The 27233-nt window shown below is 39.1% G+C and overlaps 1 protein-coding gene across 3 annotated transcripts in view; it reads right to left on the reverse strand.

Annotated features, from left to right (window-relative positions):
* Positions 1-212: 212 nt before the first annotated feature.
* IFT74 (intraflagellar transport 74) overlaps positions 213-27233 on the reverse strand; it is a 65380-nt gene continuing 38359 nt past the window's right edge. Inside the window, exons 13-20 of one of the 3 annotated variants that reach the window (XM_030567177.1) lie at positions 24162-24241; positions 18873-18926; positions 16011-16108; positions 13528-13654; positions 9597-9760; positions 8417-8542; positions 4440-4500; positions 213-1238 (exon numbers count right to left, since the gene is read on the reverse strand). In XM_030567177.1, the coding sequence (XP_030423037.1) occupies positions 1123-1238; positions 4440-4500; positions 8417-8542; positions 9597-9760; positions 13528-13654; positions 16011-16108; positions 18873-18926; positions 24162-24241 (826 nt within the window). In that variant the 3' untranslated portion in view covers positions 213-1122. The other 2 variants (XM_030567176.1, XM_030567178.1) reach the window with 2 other exon arrangements.

A 27233-nucleotide genomic window follows, 5' to 3' on the forward strand; every position in this document is an offset into this window, starting at 1 on the left:
GGCATTACTAACTTGACCTCTCAGGTGGAGGAAAGGTAATCGGAAGTAGATAATTACACTGTAGGTAGGAAAGGAAGAAAATAACTAAGGGGAAGTAACAACAGCAATTTTGCTTTTATTTTAAGGGATCCTAGAATGCCACCATACAGAATAAATAGGATTCAAAATGTACTGACAGATCTAGCCACGTAGAATTCTCTATTTCACACATTCTTCTGATCACACTGGAGCTGCTTGTTGCTGTGATGTAACATGGAGGCATGAAACCTGAGACAGAGAATCCTACAAGACAATATCTTCAGAAAAAGAAGAATTATGAATAACTTTTGTTTTTAATTTCTTTATTGGTGAAAAACATAAAACCACACAAAGTCAGCATGGAGAAAAAAAAACTTTCCTTAGCTAAGTTTTTATTCACTGTACATTTCTCCTTATATAATACCCTTACCAAATATCACATTTAATAATGAGATGCTCCAGTAATTATTATAGTGCCCTTTACAGAAATGAAAATACAGTGAAAGAGCCTTAAAATGTATTAGTCCTACATTTTGTTTCCCGCTGTGAAAGTTTATATATAAAGAGCTTCTGATCAGAAGGGACACAGGGCTGTATCCTCTGCTGGTATAAGAGAGATATGCTGATTCACACCAGCTGAGGATCTGGTTTGCTATCTTAATAAGGGTTAAGATAATTGTTTACCAACAACAAAGGGCCAGATGTTCAGTCCTGATTGAGGCAAAGTTCCCATTCTCTTCTATGTGTGGTTTGCCTGAGTAAGGATTACAGTACTGATCCCCAATGGTTTTGCATGAGTAAGGATTGCAGGGTTAGGCCCCAAATAGTTAACTATGTAGAGCAAACTATATTTTCATATCCAGAGTGTGTATCCAGTGGGCTCACTTTAAATGTCTTCTCTGGCTTTAAAGCTTTCAGAGATTGTCCCTATATTTAAAATGAAGAAAACTGCTGAAACCACGAATCTCTCAGGAACTTGAAGGCATTTTTTGAATGCACCTACTGTGCTACTGTTGAGTTTTCAGCTCAGCAGTTCAGAGTTCTACAGTGCTTGTGGACATCTCCTATTGTGGGTCCACCGGAGCAGGAAGGAAGCGCCTGGGTTCAGTTCCTGGTGCTCTGTAAAGCCTCTATGAGCATTTTGTTATACTCTGCAATCTGCTTACTCACATTCTTCATTACTGGCTGATAGTCACTCTCCTGACTTTTTATCGCTATGACTGATTAAGAGTTAAGGACAGTAACTGGCAAGAAAAATACTAACCTAATCAGAGATCATAAGGGAATTATACTACAAGAAGTCTCCTTGTCAAGGCTTGCAGCTAATGGCAAAGCACTAATTGTATCTAAAGAACTACACCACTTTAACATGTTAGCCATTGTATCACACTAAGGGCTTGTCTATGAAGTATGCTGGCCCATGCCAGAGAGAGGAGTATAAATTCCAGTGCCTACTAGCGTATTGAGCATTAAGGGTACATTACACAGTGAGCAGCAGCCTCTAGGCTCTAGTGTTTCAAACAGTACTTCATTAATGTGCACTAGGGAATTTTCAGTGTATGACAGCGGGGTCCACACAAGCCACTTAGGGTACATCTACATAGTAAGAGGCAGCAAGTCTCAGAGGCGAGGCCACAGACTTGGCCTCCTGCTATGGTGCTAAAAACAGCTGTGTAGATATTGCAGTTCATGCTCTGAAGCCCATCTCCCTCCATCCTGGACATCTACATAGCTTTTTGGGCACTGTTTAGACAAGTTTGAAATGTGCTGGAAAAGTTACTGATGTATCTTTTTGTTCTCTATATGTATTGCTTCTGCAGGTCCACGCTGGGAGACTATACTCACTGCCACATGGTGAATGAATCCATTTCAAAGCAGTTACCTGTTGTGGGAGGGTGTGCATGTCCCTGCGTTCCAGCATTCTAGAACCAAGGATATGAAAGCCCCTAATCCTGACAACTGTTCCTTCTCTTTCTGCCAGGCCAAGCAGACGTGAAACTCAACCCCTCTATCTTTTGGGATCTGTGCTTGGACACTTGGTATATTGTCTGACTTAGAAGTAGTTTCTAGTGTAAGGTTATAGTTAGAGGTTTGGGTGTTTGTTTTAATTTTTGTGTTTAGACTTTTCCTGATAGTTAGCTTCTTTCTTCCACGGCAGATGGTTAAAAATGTCAGGGTCTAAGATTTCTTGACTTGACAAAATATCCTGTGGAGGAAAGGATCCCAAACCCAATCATGTAATGCCAGGAGGCTCTTCTGGATCTTAGCCAAAGAAGTCCCAGAATCTGATCAGGGAATGATCAGTCATGTGGTGCTGGGAGGCTGTTCTGGGCCTAAGTCCATCAGAAAGAAGTTCTCTCACCTGTCAATACAGGAGGTCATAAAATCCTTTGCCCAGGAGCAGAGCAAGCACTCCTCTATGAGTTTGGGGGTTTCTTGATTATATCTGATTCTACTCCGAAGAATAAGAGGAAGCACAGGGGCAAACAAAAATAGGACCCATTGCCATGTGGTAGGGTACGGAATCTCACAGTGGGCATCTGCAGAGGTAATAGATCTTGTATATGAAGGAGAATCAGACTCTATTTGAAACTAACCCTTCATCGATTGTATTCAACCACAGAAAGCAAGCACATGGTTCACTGAGGTATATTTTACTGCATGTCAGGTTTTAAAAAAACAATTGAGTTTAATGGTAATCACAATTTTTCTCCGCACAATCATTTGAAAGTGATAGCAAGGACTTTTAAAAAAATGAAATACAACAATAGGTTTGTGGAATTCATTGCCCCCTAGTATAACTGTGATCAAGGAGGAGGATTTAAATAAAAGGAATAGCTACTTAGCTGACTAAAGAGAACTCTTACAATAGATAAGATAAAAAAATTTTTTAAATGGAATATAAACTTTCATGCAATACCCACTTCGTCAGATGCATCTGTTGCATCTGACGAAGTGGGTATTCACTCACGAAAGCTCATGCTCCAAAACGTCTGTTAGTCTATAAGGTGCCACAGGATTCTTTGCTGCTTTTACAGATCCAGACTAACGCGGCTACCCCTCTGATACTTTCATGCAATGGGGCATAAGACAACTACAAAGGACTGGTCTACTCTACAAAGTTAAGTTGACTTAAATTAACTATGTTGTTCAAGACTGTGAAAAATGTCATGCCTTGTGCAATGTAATTAAGCCAGCCTAAGTGTAGACACCACTAGGTCGACAGAAGAATTCTTTGTGGAGCTATCTACCACATCTCAGAGAGATTAATTTACTACAACAATGGAAAGCCCCCTTCCATCGCTGTAGTATTAAGTGTCTACAGTACAGTGCTAGAGCAGTACAGCCTCAGCTGTAGCATTTCTAGTGTAGATATGTCCTAACTGACATGGGTTAGGGAGGAATTTCTCCTGTGGGCAGGTTATTACATAACTGTCCATTACAGGTTTTCTTGTACTTTCTTCTGAAACATATAGTATTATCCACCATCTGAGACAGGACAATGGACTAGACCACTGGTATGATCGGGTATTGAAGTTTCTAGGTACCTACAATATTTTGAGCTGTAATGGTATAACAGTGATCTCACTGTATCTCTAATTCTTCAATGGTACTGTTTTTAAGTCATTTTGTAAGAAGGGAGTTTACTTTAGTAACTTTTTAGTCCCTGGATAATAAAATTAATATACGATTATGCACTATTCACATCTCTGTAATAACTAGGGACAGTAGTGCAAGTTAAGGACAAAATGTCAGCTCTCATTTAGAATGGCTATGCTTTTGTTAGTTTAAAAACCCATTTTCAACTATTTTATGGCAGTCCTTTGCAATGAATGTTCTTTGAAAGTATCATTACCACTAGCTTTTGCAAAGTTTTATCTCAGTATGTGTGGGTCTAATTCTGCTGTCACATAAGCAACTCTCATTGCATTTAATGAGAAAAAACACCTGAAAGCAGTATTTGGCCCTTTATGGGTTTTGTTAGCTGTATTTTACATACTGTAAAATATCACACACAGTTATGGAGCTATGTACATTTAAAAAAAATCATTGCCTTTGCTGGAAAGCTAAGTATAAGAATCGGCTGGCGTAAGAATAATCACTGAAGAAAACCAATGGGCGATAAACCAAGAGCACAGCAGAAAGAATATGCCATGTACAGCTGGTCTTTTAGTGCTCAAATAAAAATACTGGAAGCTTGGAATACTATGAGGAGTCATTTAATGCTGGAGGTTGCCTAATGAGTTTCAGGTTTCATTGCATATAAAAGTCTACCCGAACAAACATTTGCAAGACCCATTATCCCCCTTCTTCACCCTGCTGTAAAACTGTCCTGATTGACTTTGCTTTTGGGAGGAAAAGGCTTTCTCAGTCAATTACTATACTGTATTAATTGTCAGCATTTTTTAAAAGAAGGATACATTCTTTCATCACAAAGTTATTTTGCTCATGGTGCTGCCACTTCCTTTCCAAATTTGTAAGCTGAAAACACAAAAAGAAACTGTTAAGAACAGCCACAAATGAAAACAGACGCACATCCATTTATATGAAAAAAGCCTCTCAATTTGTCTTATGGATACCTCACATTCTATCAAAACTGGTAAGACCGTGGTTACAACACAAGAAAACAATTGGGAAGGATTTTTTAAATATCCCATAATATATATGTATGTAAATGTAGCCCTCACATAGCCACTGCTCTGCTGTTTGCACAAAAATGAAAATACTGACTATAACTGGTATGGAACACGAAAAACTAGATGATTATTTGAGACTTCTGTCATCTCTGAACAATCATAACAGCATCACAGAGAAGATGAACACTGGAGGAAGATATGAATTCTTATCTTTTCATATCACTGAAAGATGATCTGTTTGCAAAATCACCACTGATACAATATATCCTGACACTGTCTTGGACCCAACAGCAGTACAGAAAAAACTTCCTTATTTCCATAGCTGAATTTCCTGTCTGATGCCAGAAGCTGTGATAAGAGCAGAGCTGTAGTGAAAAGATTGTAAGAATGCAGGTTATATGTTGGCACTTCTTCAATTCTTTCAGCATCAACAGGAAGCTAATGTGGATATTATATTATATTCCTCACAATACAATGTTATAATATTCAATTGTTTTTCTGATGCTACTATTCAAGCTTTTTTATTTCAAGGTATGTAAACCCTTTTAAAGGTATTTTTTAAAAACAGAAGTTGAAAATTATCATTCTAAAACCAAATTTTAAAGGAAAGCTACCAATATGTTAGAGGATGAAAAGCAGTTCTTAAGCTGAATGATTGAGAATAGATGCTGTGTTACAGTTTTCCCTACCTAGTACCAAAATGATCTTTATAATGAAAAATCTATCCATATACTACATCCTTTTTATCCCTAGTTCAAAGCAAACATGAATTCTGCTGTTTGTTAAGTTATAAAACAAGATATTTGTGATCAATTACATACTACATCCACTATGGGTGTTGCTAAATGCAATATACCTAGTAAAGACAACTGAATTTGAAATATTGTATATAATATAATATAGATTGAAGAAAATGATCAGCACTTTTTTATACAGCTTCTTGTATAATGCACTCTACATAGTAAAATACTTTTAAGGCCACTGTTTTCAATCTTATCAAGGGTAAGCTCTCAAGTCATATAAAGCCTGTCTACATTTCTGTATGATTGATATATATAAAAAAGATGTACGCTGTACATCAATAGCTATGCAGACTGGCAAAATGGCTAATCAGTTGTCTTGGGATTTTACTTTCCTTCAAGCTAAAGTTCTTTTTAGAATATGGTAATTACGCTGAAGGAGAAATTCTTATTTATGGAAGAGAACATAAGCATTCTTAACTATAATGCTGAAACAGAAGAGTTGCAGCTAATCAAAGTGAAGGGATGCTGTACAGTTACTGATGGCTGCACATTTTTATCCCAGTTAAACAGCTGTCTGAACCCTGACTGGCTGTCAGTGTGCAAATTACATAATCAATATGGACAAGATCTTACTCAACAGCTCCCAGGAGTAGTCTTATTAAAGTGGCTCAGTTTGAATACTGCCCAGTGCTCTGACTAGTTGGCAGACGCTAGACAGTTTGTAGATTTGCATAATCTCTGAATGGTTATTTCTACTTTATATATTCAACCATCTCTATTCTGATTAGTTCATGTATTCAGAATTTAAATTGTTTCCCAGCAATAAAGATGATACCTCAGCTTCTTACTCCCTAAAGCTGAAGTAGAAAAAAATCCAAAATATACATGAAAGTGAAAAAATAAAAACAAAAAAAACAACCCCAAAACACAATAAGACTGTGGCTGGAAGAGAAATTAGTTCCCATCCTCTCTCTCAAAGCCAACCTGTTTTCCTCCTTCCTCCCATCTCTACAGTTAGTAAAGCTCTTGCTGCGAAAATGATAGTAATCTATTTGTATGTAGTATGGATATTGGAAGACTCCCAAGTTGGTGGAGAGTTTAAAAGCCTCTTCCCTCCTGATTCACTTTTGAAACACAGTGTAAATAAAAATGTATATGAAAGTTATTGTGGGGGAAAGAAGCCTTGCTGGTCTGTAGGAAGGGGAACAAAAAGCAAAAAGAGAAAGAAAAGTGTTAGGGGAGGAGGGGAAGGAAGGGCTTATAAACTGCATTTAAAAGCAAAATATTACCTTCTGCCAGTTTGGTTTCTGTAGTTTCTCCACTTTCATTTAAAAAACAATGTTTCATAAAATATTCTGAATGGTTATGCTGATGATTGTTTAAAAGGTCCTTCTGAACATAGTAATAATCTTATTCCATTCTCCTCAACATTTGAGGTCATTCAGTCTAGGATACAGATATTAAATGGGAACGACCCTCAAGTGATAATATTATGCGTGTGTTCATTAGGCTTTAAGTCAGAAGGCAAATCTCTACTAGATAGCTACAGATACAATATTGCATGAAATAGAAGAATCACAGGACTTTAAGTAAACTAACATTGTATGTCTCTATTCTTCAGATTCCTCTAAAAAGGCAGGTCAAGCCAAATTATACAAGAACACACTCCAAAAAGAAGGTATCAGAGGGGTAGCCATGTTAGTCTGGATCTATAAAAAGCAATGTCTGATGAAGTGGGTATTCACCCACGAAAGCTTATGCTCCACTACGTCTGTTAGTCTATAAGGTGCCACAGGACTCTTTGTTGCTTTTTCCAAAAAGAAAAAGATGGGAAAATTTAAGAAATGCAAACTATTTTAATGCACCAGACTTTTGTGTTTATAATCCTGGGTTCAAATTTGGTTTTAATTACAATATTTTTAATCCCAAAGTCTTTACTCGGGCAAGACTATAATCTGAGTAAGAATCATAGGATTTGACCCAATATTTGTGCCAAATAAAAAATTGTCTTTGGAATGCAGGTGGAGAGGAATCTAGATCATTCTGCCGTATCTGTGCTCTACAATGCTAACAGAAGAAAAAAGTAATAACAAATTGTGAGTCTGACTACAGGTGAGGAGAACATCTGTTGAGTAAAAAGGTGCTTTTTTTGTTTTTTTTTAAACATAGGAGTAGTTGGTCATCAGAGGGATTTTACTAAAGAAAGGCATAAACTGGTGGAGTTTCAATTCAGGTCCAAACACAAGCTACATACTCATTACAAAATCAAAATTAATCCTTCCTGGAGTCTATTTTTATTAGCTAAAAGATACTACATAAAACTGAGCCTTTGCCTTCTCTCTAGGCTTGAATGCTCCTAGGATACTTGGTCTCAGAAACAGCATGCCCCATGATGTCTGATGGGGTTCATCCTTGGTACTGCTAAACCATTATAATGTTTATCCTAGGATCCTAAAAACATTTTCTAAGTGTGATTTAGTGTTTTTGCCTTTGGAGTGCAATAAACCGTTCCAAAAGGTTGGTATTTTCTATAAGTTAAATAGGGGACGATATCCCTTATAAGACCTTTTATCTCTCCTCTCCAAATTGCTCAGTATTTTATAGGCTGGAGAAAACATATTGCCATGGCCTCTTTGCACCTGCCAGTCAGCCCTGAGAAAAGCCAAGCCTAATCCTGAGCTCCTGCAGCAGCACCAGCAAGGCTGGAGAAGAAAAATGAGGACTTTGAACAAAACTAAAATGAGTATTTAACAACGGACTTGCACATTTTTGACATAAGACTGGTCTCAACAAGCTTGAAATTGTTGGCTTTCAATACATTGATTGGGGAAGGGGGGTTTGTTAACATTCTGAACAAACAAGGCATGGAATTCCAATACACAGCGCTGAAAACTTACTCCAGAGTCTATGCATTCCTCTAAAAAAGCCTAACTGATTCATTCAAATATAGTTCCATGAATTTGAGAAACACAAGACCTGGAATGAAACAACCGAAGAGACATCTATTTTGAACTATACCTGGGAATGTGTCTCATTTTCCTCAAGTTGCGTCTTTAGTGTTTCATACTCTGCATTCAGCTGTGCCATTATTTTCTTGAAGGCATCTCTACGTTTTATCAACCTTTCTTTCTCCTCATGGAGTTTCTAGAGGAAGAAATGCAAAATGGATCAAACTGGCCTTAAGGTACTGCCAGTTAAACCTGCCAATTCCTTTGAATTTAAGAATTTCTAATATACTCATCACCACAGTGATTTTTTACTCTCCCACAGGAATTCATTCAAATTTACTATGGACTGGTGGTCCCAACTGTTCGATTGTTTTCATTTAACTTTCCAGGAGGTACTTTCTTTTTTCACCCCCTAAACAAGAAGGTATACAGAAAGAATTCAGAACTTGTTCTACAAATATCACAAAAACTACACCAATACTTAGCATGAGAAGTTGCATTTAATACTTGTGAACAAGATGTAGCTGATAAAATGCATACTTGATGTGAAATGAGGCACAGATGTCCACAGTCTCTTTCATATTAATTCTAGAAATGAGGTCATGACAGCATGCAATTATACTGGACAAAGCACTGAGGTTCAGGAGACCTGGGCTCTATTCTTGATTCTGCCAATGGCCTGTTAAGTGAACTAGTCACTTCAACTCTCTGTGCCACAGTTTCCCCATCTGTAAATTGGGGATAATGACACTAACCTCCTTGGTAAAGCAATTTGAGATGTATTGATGAAAAGAGCTACATAAGAGCTAGATGTTATTATTGTTATTACTCTGTCAAATATAATGGAGGTGAATTTGGTGCAATTTGCTTCAAGCCTTCAAACAAATTACTTCCCAAGATTGTATTGAAAACAAAGATATAAACCAGACTCTGTCTGAACATAGCATGACAAATATCAGTCTCAGAATATTAATGGCTGAGCTCCGAACACAGGCAATGTTGTTGTTATTTGTATTGTATTGAGCCTCAGGCATGACCTAGGGTTCCATTGTGCTAAGTGCTCTACAAACACGGAACAGAAAGGTGGTCTCTGCCCAAAGAACATACAATCTAAGTATTATATGGAGATATACCTATCTCATAGAACTGGAAGGGACCTTGAATGGTCATCAAGTCCAGTCCCCTGCCTTCATAGCAGGACCAAGTACTGTCCCTGTCTAGGTAGTGCTACCAGATACTGCTGTTATTACCTTTTTCCTCTCTTCTCCTGATGCTTTCAGAGCTGGCAAATTATTGTACATCTCCAAGTCCTTTGTCATCTGTTCAATTTTTTCTTTGAGAGAAGCCTGTTCATCGACCATCTTACCCTCCAACAATTCCATTTTCTGCAGGTCCATTCGCAGTCTTTGACTATCTGGAACACAGGGAACAAATGTTATAAGCAACAGTAACTTTTCTTCATGATAGTATTAGCCAATGCACAAAGATTTAACTCCCAATTTTCTACTACACAGTGCACCAGCCAAATCCTGCTTGCCTTAGTCACATTGCCTCCAACGGGACTATTCATGAGAATAAAGTAAGCAGGATTTGGCCCAACGTACAATGCCATTTGTCAAAAGATATTATACAATTATTACAGATACCCAAGACTAACGAGTCTAAGTCTAAGGAAACACAATGGTATTCTGAGATACTACAGGGTGGTAATTCCATTCTGCTTTTGTTAATATTTACTTCCTTGTCAATTTCAGGTTTTACTGTACCAGCACATTAGTACAAAATGTTGGTTGCAAACCATACAAGTGCCTATCTGTTTATTTTTAAACTGTTTCCATTCAATTTTTTAATTATATAAATATTTCTGTTTTCATTTTTAAAAGAGTCTTGTTTTTATACTACTAAATTTAGGATCAAATTTGCCCTGGACATTGGCTTTATACGTGAGGAACCATTCCAAAGCTTAGAATAATAAGAATTGGTATATGTCACAACTGAACAGGTCATAATGCACTGGAACACTGTGTTCAGTTCTGATCACCACACCTCAAAAAGGATAAAACAGAATTAGAGGGAATTCAAATATGGTTAATCAGAAGAATCAAAGCCATGGATAAAGTCTTAAATGAAGAGAGATGTAAGAGACTGTTTACTTTACAGATGAGATGAATAAGAGAGGACATGACAATGGTATGCAAAATAATGAATGGTGTAGAGAAGGTAGATGGGGAACTTGCTTAATCACATACTTAGCACTAAATGCTATAAATGATGATAAAAAAACCTTTAAAATGTGAACTGCTTACAATAATTAGACGAAAATATCTGTAGACGTAGTTTTGCATTTTCTCAAAATTGAAATGCATAGGTAAGATTTTTGCTTTAATTAAAAATAAAACATACAGGGCCAACTAAAATTCATTTTTGGTGGATAAAAGTAATCAAAAAATCCTAAAAATGTTAGAAAAAGATTCCTGTAATGCAATATCAGTACACTGATAATGCTGGAGTAGACAGCTAAGGAATATTCCTATCCAAGCACACTTTCTAGAGAAAAAGGAAGAAGCTGTTTGGAGAAGGTAAAATTTATGCTCATTATTTTTATATAAATAAATAAGTAAATAAATAAATAAAAACTAAAAACTTCTCTAGGGGAAAAGACAGGAAGAGGATGCAGCCCAGTTCCTTCTGATATGCCATTAAGTTGCAGAGTTTAGCAGGCAGTGTGTACACAGTAGCAAAGTCTGAGACCAAACTGCTTTGACCCAGGAAAATGTTTCTGGGAAACGATGCCATCAGCACATTTGTTTACTCTCTGTAGTTTCCTTTTTTGTTTTTTTAAAAAAAGGACTCTGCTGATGGCCTTTTATATCTTTGAGGTGGCAAGAAAATCTGGAAATCCACATTTTAATACCAATAGGAGAATTTTGCAGATTACTGTACTATATTTCAAGGTTTGGGAGGTACTCCAACTGGAAGGGGAATTGTACAATCATTATACTTTAAAAGAGTCCCTATTATGTTTATTAGGGAACCTTTATTGTGGTGCCCAGTTCCAGGAATTTTCTTTATAAATAGTTTAAATTATTTGATTAAATTGTAGACTCTAAACTTTTTCAAGAAAGAAACTTTGTTTTCATACAATGTCCCTACAACATCTAGCACCATTGGGGTGTTATCGTAATGTAAAATAAAAATAATAAATATGCTTAGTTAAAATGCTCATAAGAAAAATATATTTCATATCTTGCCCTATAGTGCAAGGGTTAATTTTTCAAAATAGACACCTATGTTGTGACTGTAAAATATGTATTTGCAAATAAATTTGTTACAAAATATCCGGAGGCACATGGAAAACAGGCAATTAACATCATATTTAGTGCACAGCAATTACTTCTTTGCAGATACATATTTTGCAGTCACAACACAGAAGCCTATTTTGAAAATTGGTAGCAAGTACAAGCTGTGGTAGTCACCAAACAAAATGATTTATGATTATTGCAGCTTCCCTTCAGTAATCAAACAAGGAAAACCTTGCTCAAACAGTAATGATACTGGCAAAGGTTTAGATTATGACAATAACAACACTATAACCAGCAGAAATAAAGAATTAAATAAAGATCACTATCACTAAACCACAAGAAAAAAAAAATCTCTGCTTTTAGAAAATATAGGCCTGATTCCCAAACTTTTACTCACATATCTAATGTTAGTGCAGTCTTAACTTTATGCATATGAGTAGTCCCACTGACGTCAACAGGAATATTTTTGTGTTTTAAGTTACAAATGTGCATGCTTGCGGAATCAAGTCCTGAAAATTTGATTTTGATGATTTACAAGGCAAGGTTGGGTCATTCACATTATAGCTGCCAGGAATCCTCTTTGGGATATGTCTACGCAGCAGCTAGAGCAGGGATTGGCAACCCTTGGCCCGCGGCCCACCAGGGTAAGCCCCTTGGTGGGCCAGGCTGGTTTGTTTATCTGCCGCATCTACAGGTTCAGCCGATTCGCCGCTCCAGGCCACGAGTCCATGGGGCTGCTTCATTGCTGTGTAGACTTTTGTGCTTGGGCTGCAGCCCTGGCTCTAGTACCCTTGCAGGGTATGAAGGTCCCAGAGCTCAGGTTCCACCCAAGCATGAAGTCTACACAGCAATGAAACATCCCCACGAGCCTGAGTCAGCTAGCACAGGCCAGCTGCAGGTTTTTCTTTGCTGCATAGACATACCCTTAGAAAAGCACTAACAAAACGTAAGTATAAGCAACATTATAGGGTCCATTTTCATGGTTATTTCACTGCACGACTCTTTACTACTTTCTATTACATGTTATTTTAAAATGTATGAAGAGCCTAGAGTTTGAGTCAGTTGCTAATAAATCAAAATAAATAAATAAAGCAAAGTCCTACTAATGCAATGGGAAGTGCTATACACAGTATTAAAATGCACTCTTAATATGTCCTAAATCAAGTAAACAAGAAAATCAGTTATTGCTAATAGTCAGAGAAATAGTCTTCTAATGATGAATTATATATCATTTGTGTTAGCACTAACAGGTATTATATAAAGGCACCAAAAGAAGATAACATCCCTCAGGGTTTGCATTGCCTCTCACCCTAGCTCAGGGGTGGGCAAACTTTTTGGCCTGAGAGCCATGAGGGGTTCAGGGTGTGGGCTCTGGCCCGGTGCCACTTACCTGGAGCGGCTCCAGGGTGGCAGTGGCGTGCACCAGGGCCAGGGCAGGCTCCCTGCCTGCCCTAGCCTCCTGCTGGTCTGGCACCACATCCCTGCTGCCCCTGGGGGATGAGGGGCAGAGGGCTCCACGCACTGCCCTCCTCTGCAGGTACCTCCTCCGAAGTTTCCATTGGCTGTGGTTCCCTGCTCCTGACCAATGGGAGCTGCGGGGGGAGGTATCAGCAGGCAAGGACAGTGCATGGAGCTCTCTGTCCCTCCTCCCCCAGGGGCTGCAGGGACATGGCACTGGCCACTTCCAGCAGTGGCGTGGGGCCCATGGCGTCACAGGGGTGACAATCCCACGGGCCAGATCCAAAGCTCATACTTGCCCTAGCTACAGTGTTTTAGCATACATGGTATGCAACATCACCAACCTTGTATTCTATGACTCTCATGTTATTTTATTTTTAAAAAGGAAGGAATTTGCAAATTCATACATTATATGCCTCACCTGTACTCAAATTTTTAGCGGTGCTCTGTGATTTTTGCATTTCATTTGATTTGAAAGTGAGGTCCTCCTGCATGATCTTCAGCTCTTGATTGGTAACAGAGGAGATCTGTTTCATACGATTGACATTCTGTTCATTTACAGAAATAAGAACAGTAAATTAGAACATTTGATATCTTTGCAGCTATGAGTGTTCACCGGAAAGCAAGAAAAAAGCTCTGCTAGTACATCACTTATGACTTAACTCTTATACAACGCCCTTGGACAAAATATTTTTAAATAGTTTGAGACTATTTAAATATAATAATTTTCTATTTCAGATCTGCCAACCTGAACTGTGTTCCTTTTATAACTGATGTATTGACATACCATTGAGGATGAAATAGGGATGTTTAAATGACATTGCTTTAGATACTTCACCTTTGTAGAGTCATTGTACTATAAAATAAAGCCCTACTTCATTTGTGATATTGCAGAAATTGTGGATCATGCAGTACTAGGCTTCCCCTACAATTTTGATTTTAATTAGCTTACTTTGTGTAGTCCACAGTTTTATGTACATTCTGAGTATGCAATTAGTACCACACTAACATTCAATGCCTGTAAAATGTAAAAGGCTAAAATAACTTGACTCGATTTCTACTGCAGTTGTGTTAGGACTTTTAGCCTTCTGAATTTTATATTGTACCAGTCACTTTTTTTTAAGGGAATGTAATACAGCTGCAGCAAAATGTCTGGCTATCAAAAAAAATTAGCAGGCATAACATAATATTGTTCCAGCAAATTTTTCTTAAACAAATAGCTTTACTCTGCTTTTCCAAATTATGGCTATTAATAAAGGTCAATTATTACTTTTCTGCTATTTTCCAGTCACAATTATTTGAAGATCATCCTGTGATTCAAGTAGGGGCTTAACTACAAGGAAAATTTCATTCCCCTGTGTCATGGGACTTGCAGCACATCAACACTTAAGCAACCTTCCTAGTAAAATAATTTGAAGTTATGGGGCACCATGCTGAAGCACAGTATCAAGGAGCTGGTAAATCACTATTTATTCAAAATAATACTTGGCTAAAAAGATGCCTATGACAATCCTCTACAAATAGTCCAAAGGAATCAAAATCAAAGAAATGGAAGATTTATTTTGGGGAGAATTGGAAAAAAAAATAGTATGATATTGATAATGGGAAAATTCTAGCTGGACACCAGAAGCATATATAATTTAGAAATATACAGAAGGGAACTCCAGAAATACTTTTAATAGGTTAGGTAGACGAAATTTCCTAAAAATAACAAATTAGAATATGGAAAATAATCTAAAGGAGGTGACTGAATCCTCCCCTTCATTTATGATGCTCAGACTTGGTCTGGATCAGGGGTGGGCAAACTATGGCCCGGGAGCTGCATCTGGCCCTCTAGATGTTTTAATCCGGCCCCCAAGCTCCCGCTGGGGAGTGGGGTCCGGGGATTGCCCTGCTACAACGCCGCAGCCAGTGAGCAGGGTCAGGGGCTTGCCCTGCTCTGCACGGCTCCTGAAAGCAGCGGCATGTCCCCTCTCCAGCTCCTACATGTAGGGGCAGCCAGGGGGCTCTGCACACTGCCCCTGCAGCTCCCTTTGGCCAGGAACTGCGGCCAATGGGAGCTATGGGGGCAGTGACTGTGGACAGGGCAGTGTGCAGAGCCATCTGGCCACACCTCTGTATAGGGGTTGAAGGTGGGACATGCCACTGCTTCTGGGAGCTGCTTGAAGTAACTGCCACCTGGCGCCTGCACCCTGACCCCCTCCCGCGCCCCAGCCCCCTGCCCCAGCCCTTATCCACCTCCCGCCCTCCGAACCCCTCAGTCTCAGCCCAGTGTACACTCAGCCCAGTGTACCCCCACCCCTCAGCCCCACCCAGAGCCCGCACCCCCAGGTAGGCTCTTACCCCTCCCACTTCCTCCCCCCCTGCTCCAGCCTGGATCCCCCTCCCACACCCTGAACTCCTCATTTCTGGCTCCACCCAGAGCCCGGACCCCCAACCAGAGCCCTCAACCCCCCCCCCTCCTGCACCCCAACCACCAATTTCATGAGCATTCATGGCCTGCCATACAATTTCCATACCCAGATGTGGACCTCGGGCCAAAAAGTTTGCCCACCCCTGGTCTAGATAAACTAGTAAACAATGAAATTTCTTAGTTTTCATATTCTCCCATGTTTCATAGTGATGGATTATAGCAATGCTAAAGACTTTCTTTTGTTCTGGTCACAAATATCTGATTTTATTAACTGTAAAATTTCCCTCAAAACAGTGACAGAGACGACAACAGTAATTAAATACATTTTACTTTGTTACAATAACACATGGCATCAGTTTATTGTTTGGAAGATAATTACACCAATAATTGGGCTGAATAGTATTTAATCAGCGCTGTTCTATTTAATCTCCTCAATGTCTTTCATGAGGCTATGACTGCCTAATTTATCAGAGACAGAGAAAGGCACTTACCCTACTTGAGTGCTCTAACAGTGCAACAACGGTGGCCTCTATCTGTGCCTTCCGCTCCAGTTCCTGGGTCTTCATCTCTTCAAAAGTCTCAAGAAAGTCTACGGAACAAAAAACAAGATAAGGGAGGCTGCTGCTTACATTAACATTTTGGGTTCTACATTATGACTGTACTTACTCTGAATTCAACAGCAAATATAAAAATACCTCACTGTAGTTTTACAAAATTGTATCTTATAAGACCTAAGATTTAAATATACTTCAATTTAAATAAAATATTCTATCAAGTAATTTCATGCTTAATAAATTCTGGGGTCTGAGCAGCTTTGCAGTTTTATTTTTTCAATCTGTATTTTACTATTTACCATTTTGTTAAAATTTTAAAGATGGGAACAAGTGAGAAATAATCACATTTTAAAAATAAAATCAATTACAGCTTGCTTATTTAAGACATTTCTTTGCTGAGTTAAGTGGAAGAGGTTTCCCTCAGTTTTCCAGTCCCATTTTTTTTAGAATGATGCCATATCGATGTATGTTTTTGGCATTTTTGGTACTTATACAATTGTTCACTCAAGATGTATGCTTCTGGCTAATAGTCTATAAAATTAAAGAGGAACAACAGAAGGGTGGAGACTGGGACAATGCAAATAACTTTAGAGAGTCTCCATTTTACTATTTACCATGCATCTAAAACTATTTCTGCAAAGCAAACTCATTAGCTTTATATTCAACATATCACAAGTCTAGCACTTAGACAATGCAGTGAAAGCTCACTAGAAAATCCTTAAGGAGAGACAAAGAGAAAAGGCATTCAGTACTCTAAGTCTCCTCAATTGTCATTTAACTCCCCTACAGGTATTTCAGAACACAGGAGCAAAATTCTTCCTTGTCCACTGCTCAGACCATGTTGTGTTCCTCCTCAAGCCCCGTCTGTGCCTCTCTTATGGCTTTCTCATCAAATTTAATTTAATACAGAGACTGAGTTGATCAGATAGACAAAGGAAGCTTGAGGCAGAAGAGAGGAACAAAGAGGCATGCTTTTGTAGTAGAGGGGACCTTTTCCCACTCTGATCCTGCCAGGATTTGAAGCTAAAGGATAGTGACTGCAGGGGTCAGCTAGACGGACTTCATGTTTTGAAGGAGAAGCCATAAGCTGCAAGAGGGGAACCCGTGACATCCTAGAGGACTCTGAAAAAATCCCAAAGAATGCTCAAGAGAGGTGAGGAAACTGAGGCAGGGAATGGCGTATAGCTGTTTGACTGATTTTTGGGCTGTCTGAAGTAAAGAGTAATTATGTTGGATCCCTTTGCAAAGCCTGTGTTCGTTTGCTTGAACTATCACTGGTCCTTGAAGAGGTAAAACATAGCCCAGAACATCTGCAAGTTTGGAGCTCTGCGAAAGTGTGTGCTTAAGCAACAGAGGAATCTTGGGGAGCTGACAGTTTCATGGCCTAGGCAGCTGGACGGGGGGCCTCAACCGTCAGAAAGGGGTGTTAGAATGGGAATCTGAAACCTGCAAGTGTGCCTAGAAACCCAGAGACAGGGCCTGGACTCTGCTCAGACTTATAAGCATGTGTGTCCAGGCATGTTACATAGCAGAGGAAAGAAGAGTGAAGTATTAATTACTAGATTTAGAGCCACAAATTTCTGTCCAAAGAAGATGTGTAAATGTCATTCAGGATATCAGACAGGAATCGTTTCTGCCCCACAAAATCCTCACAAATATTTTCTCTCCACAATTTTAGAAAGAGAGTTGAAACTTATAAAATATTGAGTTGGTTCAAGGCAGAGGGAATGGAAAAATGGGAATTATGAAATAAACTTACTTTTAGAAAGAAACATTTTAAATGGGTTCCTAGAGATCATTACAACACAAAGATGTATACAGTAAACCTTTTCCATACTAATTCTCTAAAGGAACAAAATCCAAGGCATCAGTGGCTGTCCATGTATGTATGATATAAATATTTTACAATATTTTGACTTAAGTTGTGGATTTAGGGAATTATTACCCCAAACCTAACAGTGATTCACAAGATGACCACTTTTTCAATCTAACGGACAGTGCTTTCTCCTAAAAGTTAAAAAAATCTAATGTGCTATATTCTATTCTTCCTGTGTACCGCGTACCCTCGCTCTTGTCATTCTAAACACTCCTTAAACAATTTTTTCTTTTGGCAAAGTCTATATATACCAATCTCACCAACAGTGCCTTCTTTCATGCAAACTAGTTTTCTATATAGCACGTGTCTAAATCTGCTGGTAAGCTCTTGTAAGTTCCTGGTTTGGCTTTGTAAACAGCTGTATATATTTATAATGCTCTATAAACATTCTAATAAATATGATACCCTTTAAAATATATTTTTGCCCTATATGTTTTGCACCCTCACTTTGCCTCTGCTGAGGCTTCTATGTCATGAGACCTCATTGGAAAGTCAGAGAGCTTTAGTGATACTCATTTTAGACAAATAAGTAAAAACGTACTAAAGTTGTAGTTTCTGATTCTCAGAACAACTTCAAAGTTTTGCTCCTATTCAGACCACCAGTGGGCACTCGATGACATTTTCATTTAACTTTCATTTTAGCATATTTTTAAAAATTCTTTTTTATTCTAGCTTTTACCTCGTAAAAACGTGTTCCTGAAATCTTAAACGCCAGATGATGAGCCAGGAAAAGTGCTCCAATCATCTGTAAATGTGCAGTATCAGTTACCTTGTGCTGAGGCATCTCTGAATCAGGTAACAGGGTCTTCAGACAAGTGGTCAGCAGGTCAACAGTTTTGGGGTTCAAATAAATTGTGCTTTGACAATCCAAAAAGCCTTGTGCTTTGGCAGTCCAGGAGTCTAATCTGTATTAAACAACTTACTGTCCATGCTTTCCTCTCTCTTCTTCAGCTCCTTGTATTTCAAATTTTTCTCCCCTACAAGAGACGTAACATTGATTTAACTCCAAAACATCAATGCTCCGAACTCTACATTGTGTTTTTATAGGTCTTTTTTTATTAACTCAATCCTGTAGCAGGATTAGGTAGGCAAAACTTCGATTATCTAAAACATGAATTCGGCATACTTAAGCAGAAAAGGATTGGACTGTATGTTATTTACATGTCTCACTATAATCATTGTCAATCAACAGCATATTATACACATTTCAAAAAAAGGGAATCAGCATAACAATACATCATCAGTGTAATATTCAGGGTTTTTAAAAAATACATATAGTGGGATAGAGGTTACGTGCCTCATAATTGGACAATGCCCCAAATATTTTTTTAAAATTGTATTAGTTGGCAGATTTTTTTTTAACTAAGGGCCAATACATTTTAGAATATTAGTGTTTCACTTTCTAGTGTTGGAAAAATCACATTTGTGCAATTAGGCTATGTCGACTGACAAACTAAGTCATTCTGCACTTCTTTTTAAGATTTGGGAAGTGATGCCAGTTTCTCTGGCTTTCAGCAGTCAAGATTACTTTGTGATGTGCCTTCTGGATATTAATAAGTTAGCAATCTTCAATAAAGTAAGATAAAACAAAAAACCCCACACCATTTATATTGTCACACATTAGGATGGTCTTAAATAACTAACTCATGGTTCTACTTCATCCCTAATTTGGATTTCAACTGCATTAGTCACAGGCAAGAAAATGAATATCCTGTAGAAAGCATAGTATGTACATTTAGATTTTTACAGTGTAGCAATTTACTGGTGGTGGTTGGTAAAGCTATGTTAAGATAAGATTAAGCTGAGAATTTGAATGCATAAGTCAGGAAAAGTTCCCTTCCTGACAAATTTGTGTACATTAATTAAACTTTATTTTTTTTAAATATTTTAAACACGCTCTAGACTATATAAATGTTTATTCAGAGGGTCAAATTCATTGTGTATACCTCTTATTTAAATCATGTGGATCAGATTGTAACTTTCACTGTTTACCTGTGCAGGAGTGGAAGAAAGCACTCCTTGCATTCACTACTCATATTGCAAGTGGCCACGGGGGGGGGGGGGAGAAGAAGAAGCAGCTTTTACAGGGCTGACTTCTCTTGCTCAAGCAGGCTGAGTAAACAAGCAATTAGTGGGGAGCTTTGGCTCCACACTCAGAGTCCCAACCACAATAGCTGTGCTGGTAATAATTCAAATAAATAATAACAGCAGCAGCAGAGTTTAGGGCTGGTGCAGATTATTCACCCTGTTGGAGGAAGGGGAAATTGGAGATCAGATTGTGATTCTGAATCACAGTCTAGTTACTAGTCTGCTCTTAAAGTAGTCCAGCTATGTGCTTCCCTTCATTCAGGGCTTGTGGCAAGCCATAATTTAGTCCAATGTGAGCAGGGTTTAGGTACCACAATTCACTTCAGCATGGGAACAAAATGTAAAGAAAATTTGTTTAAAATACTGCTAAGATAAGATCGTGAGAATGTTTTGAACAGTGACAGTATCAGTACATATACCATGATGGCCTTACCTCAAGCTACCTTTGTACCTAAATACTGGGTTACAAGAAGTCTTCAGTTAAGGAGTCTCAGAACGGGGCAGACTCTTACTATATATGCTGCACAATTTCAAGAAGATGGGGCAAGTTCATCATGTTGTGGCAGCCTTAACTTAATAAGTGCCCAGTTTGAAAGTCAGTTTTATCACTAATTTCAACATATGTCGGAGCATTTAAAAAGCACAGAAGGAAAGGAAAAGCTGGATATAGATTTAACTGAGCAAGCACATTTTCCCCCAAGTCTTTTACATCTACATCCTTTCTGCTTTCCTTTTTATCTAGTGCATATAAACAATAAGCACAACCAGTGGCCTCTGAGGGACAGTGATTTTCCTTGAGTTTCCTTGCAGCTGTGGCCTTGTTTCTTGCTGACTCTCCCTTTCATGATACAGGGTAAATTAGCAACATGAAGTCCATTCCACTTGCAAGAAACTGTGCATCATTCTACATGGTTAGCATGTTAAGGTCACTGTAAGCAATCTGAAAGAATTATAGCACTAGTTTTAAAATGTCCATAGAGTACAAAAGGTGCCACAGGACTCTTTGCTGCTTTTACAGATCCAGACTAAACACGGCTACCCCTCTGATACTTGACATAGTGTATAAATAAGTTCAGCTCAAAGGTTTGAATTATTTTACCAATAACGTACTTTAAACTTCATTTGCAGACTACATTCCAGAAATCTGATTTATTAGGAGCTTGTGACTGGTCACTTAAATGTCACTGCCAACTTACAAGTCACATATTGTAAGTGGACTTTTTTTTTTTTAAACCTATATTATTTTGGATGATTAAAAGTAAAAATTTTAAAAACCCCAATTACTTGCTTCGCTGCTTGGACAATAAAAATCAATGAAGTCAGTTTTACCATTGTTTATAACAGTCACTTTTACTTTCATTTTTTAGTGGTGAAATATTTGGATTTCAAATGCTGCAAAGGAATTTTTAGTTGTATAAAATGAACTGTTTTCACTTGTAATTTTCATTTTCATTTTCTGAAATGTTGCTATTGAACGGAGGCTTTATAAAAAGCTTATTTATATAAAATTTAAATTTGGGGCCAAAGTTAACATAGTCCCAGTTGCACTGATAGCTTGTGTACTGAGCTCCAAGAACAGAAGTACATTGAAAAAATTACATCCTAACCACTAATAACATTATTTGCCCTAATTTCTTCCTATTGTGTTTGAATCAGTTTGCTAAGTGCTCTAATTCACTACTGAGCAATTCTCCCACCCACCTCTGGACAGCACTGCTTTACTTTTCAAATCCATTGTAGGGCCCACTAAAAGCCTCTAATAAGAGGCTTTTACAAGAAGGACCTTGGCTCTCAACATTCACACAAGAAATGGGCAGGAGAAGTCAGCAGCAGTTCAGAGCACAATGAGAGAGAATGACTATTTCAGCTACTGTTTCGGAAATTTCTTTTTGTGCTATCCAGCTGCTGTTCCTGTTAGCAATGATTAGAATTTTGGCCCTGATTCACCAAAGAATTTAAGCACATGCGTAAATTCATGCGTATTCAGCAAAGCACATATGCATGTGCTTAACTTCAAGTGCTATCAGCCTCTAGTCTACCTTGTAAAAGTCTGGGTGATAAAAGTTTCAAATGACTATAACTTACAGACAAGGACCAGGTTAAGTACAGATTGTGAGGACAAGTTATATAATCACTACTTTCCCGGTCAAAAATATAGTAGTCATGCAGTGATGTTTTAAACAGATAAAAAGCTGAGGAGAGAAAAAATACGGTAAATAAATTTCAGGAGCAGATTCTCAGCTGGTGTAAACTGTTGTCGCTCCATGGAGCTATGACAATTTAGAGCAGGTGGGTTCTGTCCCCACAGTGAACGAACAAATCAGTGCCCAATACACTTCTGATTCGACAGAGATTGTAGGAAACATTATCGGCTATCAGATAAAAATACAAGGTAGTCTCATTCAGCATGTAAATACTTATCTTCTACTGACCATTCTGGGTATCAGGGTATCAGCAGTTCTACTAAATGTACTTCATACACTTCTTTCAAAAAAAGGCCTTTACAAAAGAAATGATGGCAGCAGAGCAAGTGCAATGGGGGACTAGCAAGAAAAGGACTGGTTGCTATGCACTTGTTGGTAAACTATAAACCAAGCAGCAATTCACTTCTTACCTTCTACACTCATCCAAGGATACAAAGATAACAGTGTTGGAAACCAAATGAAAAGAAAAATAAAAGCAAAATAGTAAAGCTCTTACTGCTATCTGGAAAAGGGAAATTAATAATAAATAAATGTTTCCAACAACAAGCTATTTCTCTGGGAAACAACGAAAATGTTACATTTCAGTAATAAGAAACAAAATGTCATCCAAGAGATGGAGAAGAGAAACAGCAAGTATTATGCAATTGTTTAAGCTAGGCTCAATATCAGTATAATTATTGTCCTTTCGAAGAAACTAGAGGTCAGATTGTGTGCTGAGCCTCCTCTCAAGAGGAAAAAATACTCAGGAGAGTTAAAAATATTGTATTTATTTACACATAGACACATATTTTAATTTAAAGGTCTCATAGGAAGCAAAATAACTTCTGTTACAAAGACTCCTGCAGTATTATCATAATAATGCAGCTCCCAGTCAAAGAAGGAGCCATCAGAATTAGAACAAGCCTTTATCTGGGCTGAGTTTCCAGGGTGAACAGAATTTTGCCAGGGCTGATATGGGCATCTCCCCGAACTAAGCTTCCCCAGCTGGACTGAGCTACACAAGCCTTGATTAGACTCCCTGGCTAAACTGAATCTCTCATAATTGGAACAGGCCTCTGCCTAAGCCAGGCTCTCAAGCCAATTTCAGTCCTACACTAAGTCTTCCAAAGCTAGAGTAGGACTCTTTCTAAGTCAGGCTAGAAAGCCCCTTTTAAAGCTGGGGTGAGCTTAGTAACTCATTAAGCCCACTACCACTAAGTGCCAGTCAATAAGCAATCACTCAAAGATGGACCACCCTATCACAGCTGATTCAGAGATGGACCACTGTTAGCTCAAAGTCAAACTATCTCCAGCTGCTATGGAACAGGGAATGAGCTACTGTGTAGACTGTGAGGGACAGAAAATGTATGATCCGACATATTTGATCAAAGCATTGGTCAATCAAGTTGTTATTCTGCTCCTTGGCCAGGGCTGAAACATCTGACACTTCAAAGGAAGAATTTAGTTCCATTTTCATGTTTCACATTATACATTGTTCATTGCAAGGAATAAACATTCCAAAATCCAAACTAACTGACAATATTTCAGAGATCAAAGACTACAAAAAAATACAGTATTTTGTTTTTCTGGTAATATACGACTTTTACAGTGGTGCCAATAATAAAGGCTTGTTTTCTCAAGAAGCCATGCAGAAACGATAGGGGCAACACAGAAGAAACAGACTAGTGCACTAAGTGCTACTTTTATACAGTTATTTAACTGACCAGAACCACACTTCCGGCCTCAAGCCAATTTAAGGAACTCACTATTTTGGATATCTACAAACTGAAGTTTGTGCCCTTCCAGATCAGGCTACACAAAAGATAGTTGCAGATGCAAATCAGAGTTTTAGGACATCCCAAATTGCAAACTGCAAAACCACACAAACCACATGCAAACTTAAAGGTTCTTTAGATTCTATTTTCAATTTGGTGCTAGTACCTTGGTGCTCCTCCAGATCCATGTCAAGTCGTCGAATGACATCATTAAAATGGTTGATTTTTTCTTTTATTTCTGTCAGCCTAATAATAAATAATAAAATTTGCAGCTATTAAATGGTTAGCTTTTAAGAGGCAGTATGAAGAGAAGGATCAGAATAAAAATAGTAAACAGAATGTATTACTAATATAAATAATAATAGAATAGTAAGGTTATTGTCATTATAACAAGCATTTGGATGGCACCCCTCACCATGGTCTCTCAATGTACTAAACACATTGTTTCTGCCTGGTTTTGGACTAAAACCCTTTTGTCTTTGTGAAACAAACATAATCACTGCAATGATTCAGTTCTTGTTCAGTTTTGTGTTACTATATGGGTCCCTCTGTTGGTTGTTACACAACTTTACAGAGAGACAAGAAAAGGCATAACGCAGCAGGAAATAGTGATTTTTATTTAAATAAAATTCTCTGTATAACAATATTAATTAAGAAATGTAAAACACTGTGGACTATAATCAAATGGATTACATAATTACATTACATTCAGAAATTCTTCTGTAAATCTTCAGCTATAATTCTTTATCAATTATCGTTTTTCTTAGTTACCAGGAATTCTGTTTAAGCAACTTATTAGCCAATCAAATGTTGGTTACCCAGTTTAAAAAGAAATCCATAAAATGCCCCTGACTGTGAATATTTAAATAAGATTGTACGCTATAGTTTCTAGGAGATTTAAAGAGAAAAAGGATTACTAACCTCTCATAACTGTTGTTCTTTGAGATGTCTTGCACATGTCCTTTCCCTTTCCACTCTTAGTGTGTGCATACCCCTGCAGAGTCGCCAGAAACTTTTTCCCGCAATGGTATCTGCCGAAAAGGCTTGAGCACCCTCTGCTGATGGGCCCAGCTGACCCTGAGCCCCTCAGTTCCTTCCATCCAGAAACTCCAATGCAGAGTAGTAGAAGGGTGGGTCGTGGAAAGGACATGTGCAACACATCTTGAAGAACAACAGTTATGAAAGGTTAGTAACCATTTTTTCTTCTTCAAGTGATTGCACATGTGCATTCCGCTGTTGGCGATTCCCAAGCAGTTAAGTAGGCAGACGGATCAGAGTTTATGTATGCACAGACAATATAAAGCGACCAAATTTGGCATCATCTTTTGAATACTGAGTGATGGTAGAGAAGGGGAGAAGAAAGTGTGTATCAGTGACCAGATTGGTGCTATCCAAATGTCCAAAATAGGCATATGCAACAGGAATGTTGTTGAGGATATTTGCCATCTTGTAGAGTGGGCAGTCAGCTTGTCTGGAGGAGAGATGCCTGCCAGATCATAACACGGGCAGATACAAGAAGTTATTCAAGATCAAATTCTCTAAGAGGAGATCGAAAGACCTTTCATTCTGCCTGCTATGGCCATGAACAGTTAGGTGGATTACCAGAATGGTTTGGTTCTGTCTATGTAGAATGACAGTGCTTGTCTAATGTGTGTAGTCTGGTGCTGCTGCGCCTCCTAGCAGGGAAAGAAGCAGAACTCCTTTTTGCATGTGGTTCGCTCTAAAATGCGGGCAAGTAAATTGACTGATATGAAAATTTGAAACTACTTTAGACAAAAACCTCAGATGAGGGCGTAAGTACACCTTATCTTTAAAGAAGACTGTGTATGGTGGTTTGGATGTGAGGGTGCGCAGACTGGAGACCCACCTGGCAGAAGTGATAGCAATTAGGAAGATCACCTTCCAGGAAAGGTGTAGTATAAGCAGCACGTATAACCTCTAAGAAGAGGCTCAAATGGCGGTCTCATAAATTTAGCCAAAACTAAGTTCACTTCCCAAGAGGAAATGGGCTCCCTTAGTTGAGAGTACAATCTTTCCAAGCCTTTAAGGAATCTAATTGTCATGTCATTAGAAAAAACAGAACAGTTATCCACGTGAAGGTGGGAAGCTGATATTGCTGCCAGGTGAACAGAGGAAATTGCTAAGTCTTGCTGTTTCAGGTGCAGGAGACAGGCAAGTATTTGGTGGACAGATGAATGAATCGATGAAACTCTGGTTTGACAAACCCAGATAGAGAAACACTTCCATTTTGATAGACAAGTGGCTCTGGTGGAGGGCTTTCTGCTACCTGGTGAACTCGCTGCGAGCAAGCCTGCTCTTTGGGATTTAACCATGGAGCTTTTAAAAAAAAAAAGAGTTCACGGGTTTGGGAGAAGCAGCCAACTGTGGTCCTGAGACACCAGATCTGGTGCAATGGGAGCAAGACTGGAGTTGCCACTTGTAAGCCGGCGGCGTCGGGGCTCGTCCCTCTCAGGTGCGGCGGGGAGCCAGGGCGCCTCCTTACAAACAGCAGTCCAGGTAGGCCTAACCCCTCAGCAGGCGTTGAGGGAATAAAGGGTCTGCAAACAAAGTATATCAGCCCAGGCCCTTGGACAGGGCAGGGCAGTAGCAGTTCAGGCTCAGGCCTTCCGCAGGCTGAGCAAACACAGTATATCAGCGCAGGCCCTTGGGCAGGGCGGGGCAGTAAGCAGTTCAGGCTCAGGCCTTCAGCAGGCTGAGCAAACAAAGTATATCAGCCCAAGCCCTTGGGCAGGGCGGGGCAGTAGCAGTTCAGGCTCAGGCCTTCAGCAGGCTGAGCAAACTCAGTATATCAGCCCAGGCCCTTGGGCAGGGCGGGGCAGTAAGCAGTTCAGGCTCAGGCCTTCAGCAGGCTGAGCAAACTCAGTATATCAGCCCAGGCCCTTGGGCAGGGCGGGGCAGTAGCAGTTCAGGCTCAGGCCTCCAGCAGGCTGAGCAAACACAGTATATCATAGGTCCACACAGAAGACCTCCTCAGGCCAGGGAGAGGGGGAGTCTGCCACCCTTGGGAGGGTGGCAGGGGGAACGCAGTCCCTCCCACGCCACTGCGTTCCAGCCCGGGGCCCTAGCAGCGGCAAAGGCACGCTGCTGTCAGTGGGGATCCTGGCCGAAACACACTGACATGGGTTCAGGCTCTTCAGGAGCCAAACCAGGGTCGGCTACCCCCGGGCCACTTCCGACCTCCCCCTCTCTGGGTACCTGTCTCTCGCCAGCTTCGTCT

This window comes from Gopherus evgoodei, chromosome 6, assembly GCF_007399415.2.
Source record: "Gopherus evgoodei ecotype Sinaloan lineage chromosome 6, rGopEvg1_v1.p, whole genome shotgun sequence".
NCBI lineage: Eukaryota > Metazoa > Chordata > Testudines > Testudinidae > Gopherus > Gopherus evgoodei.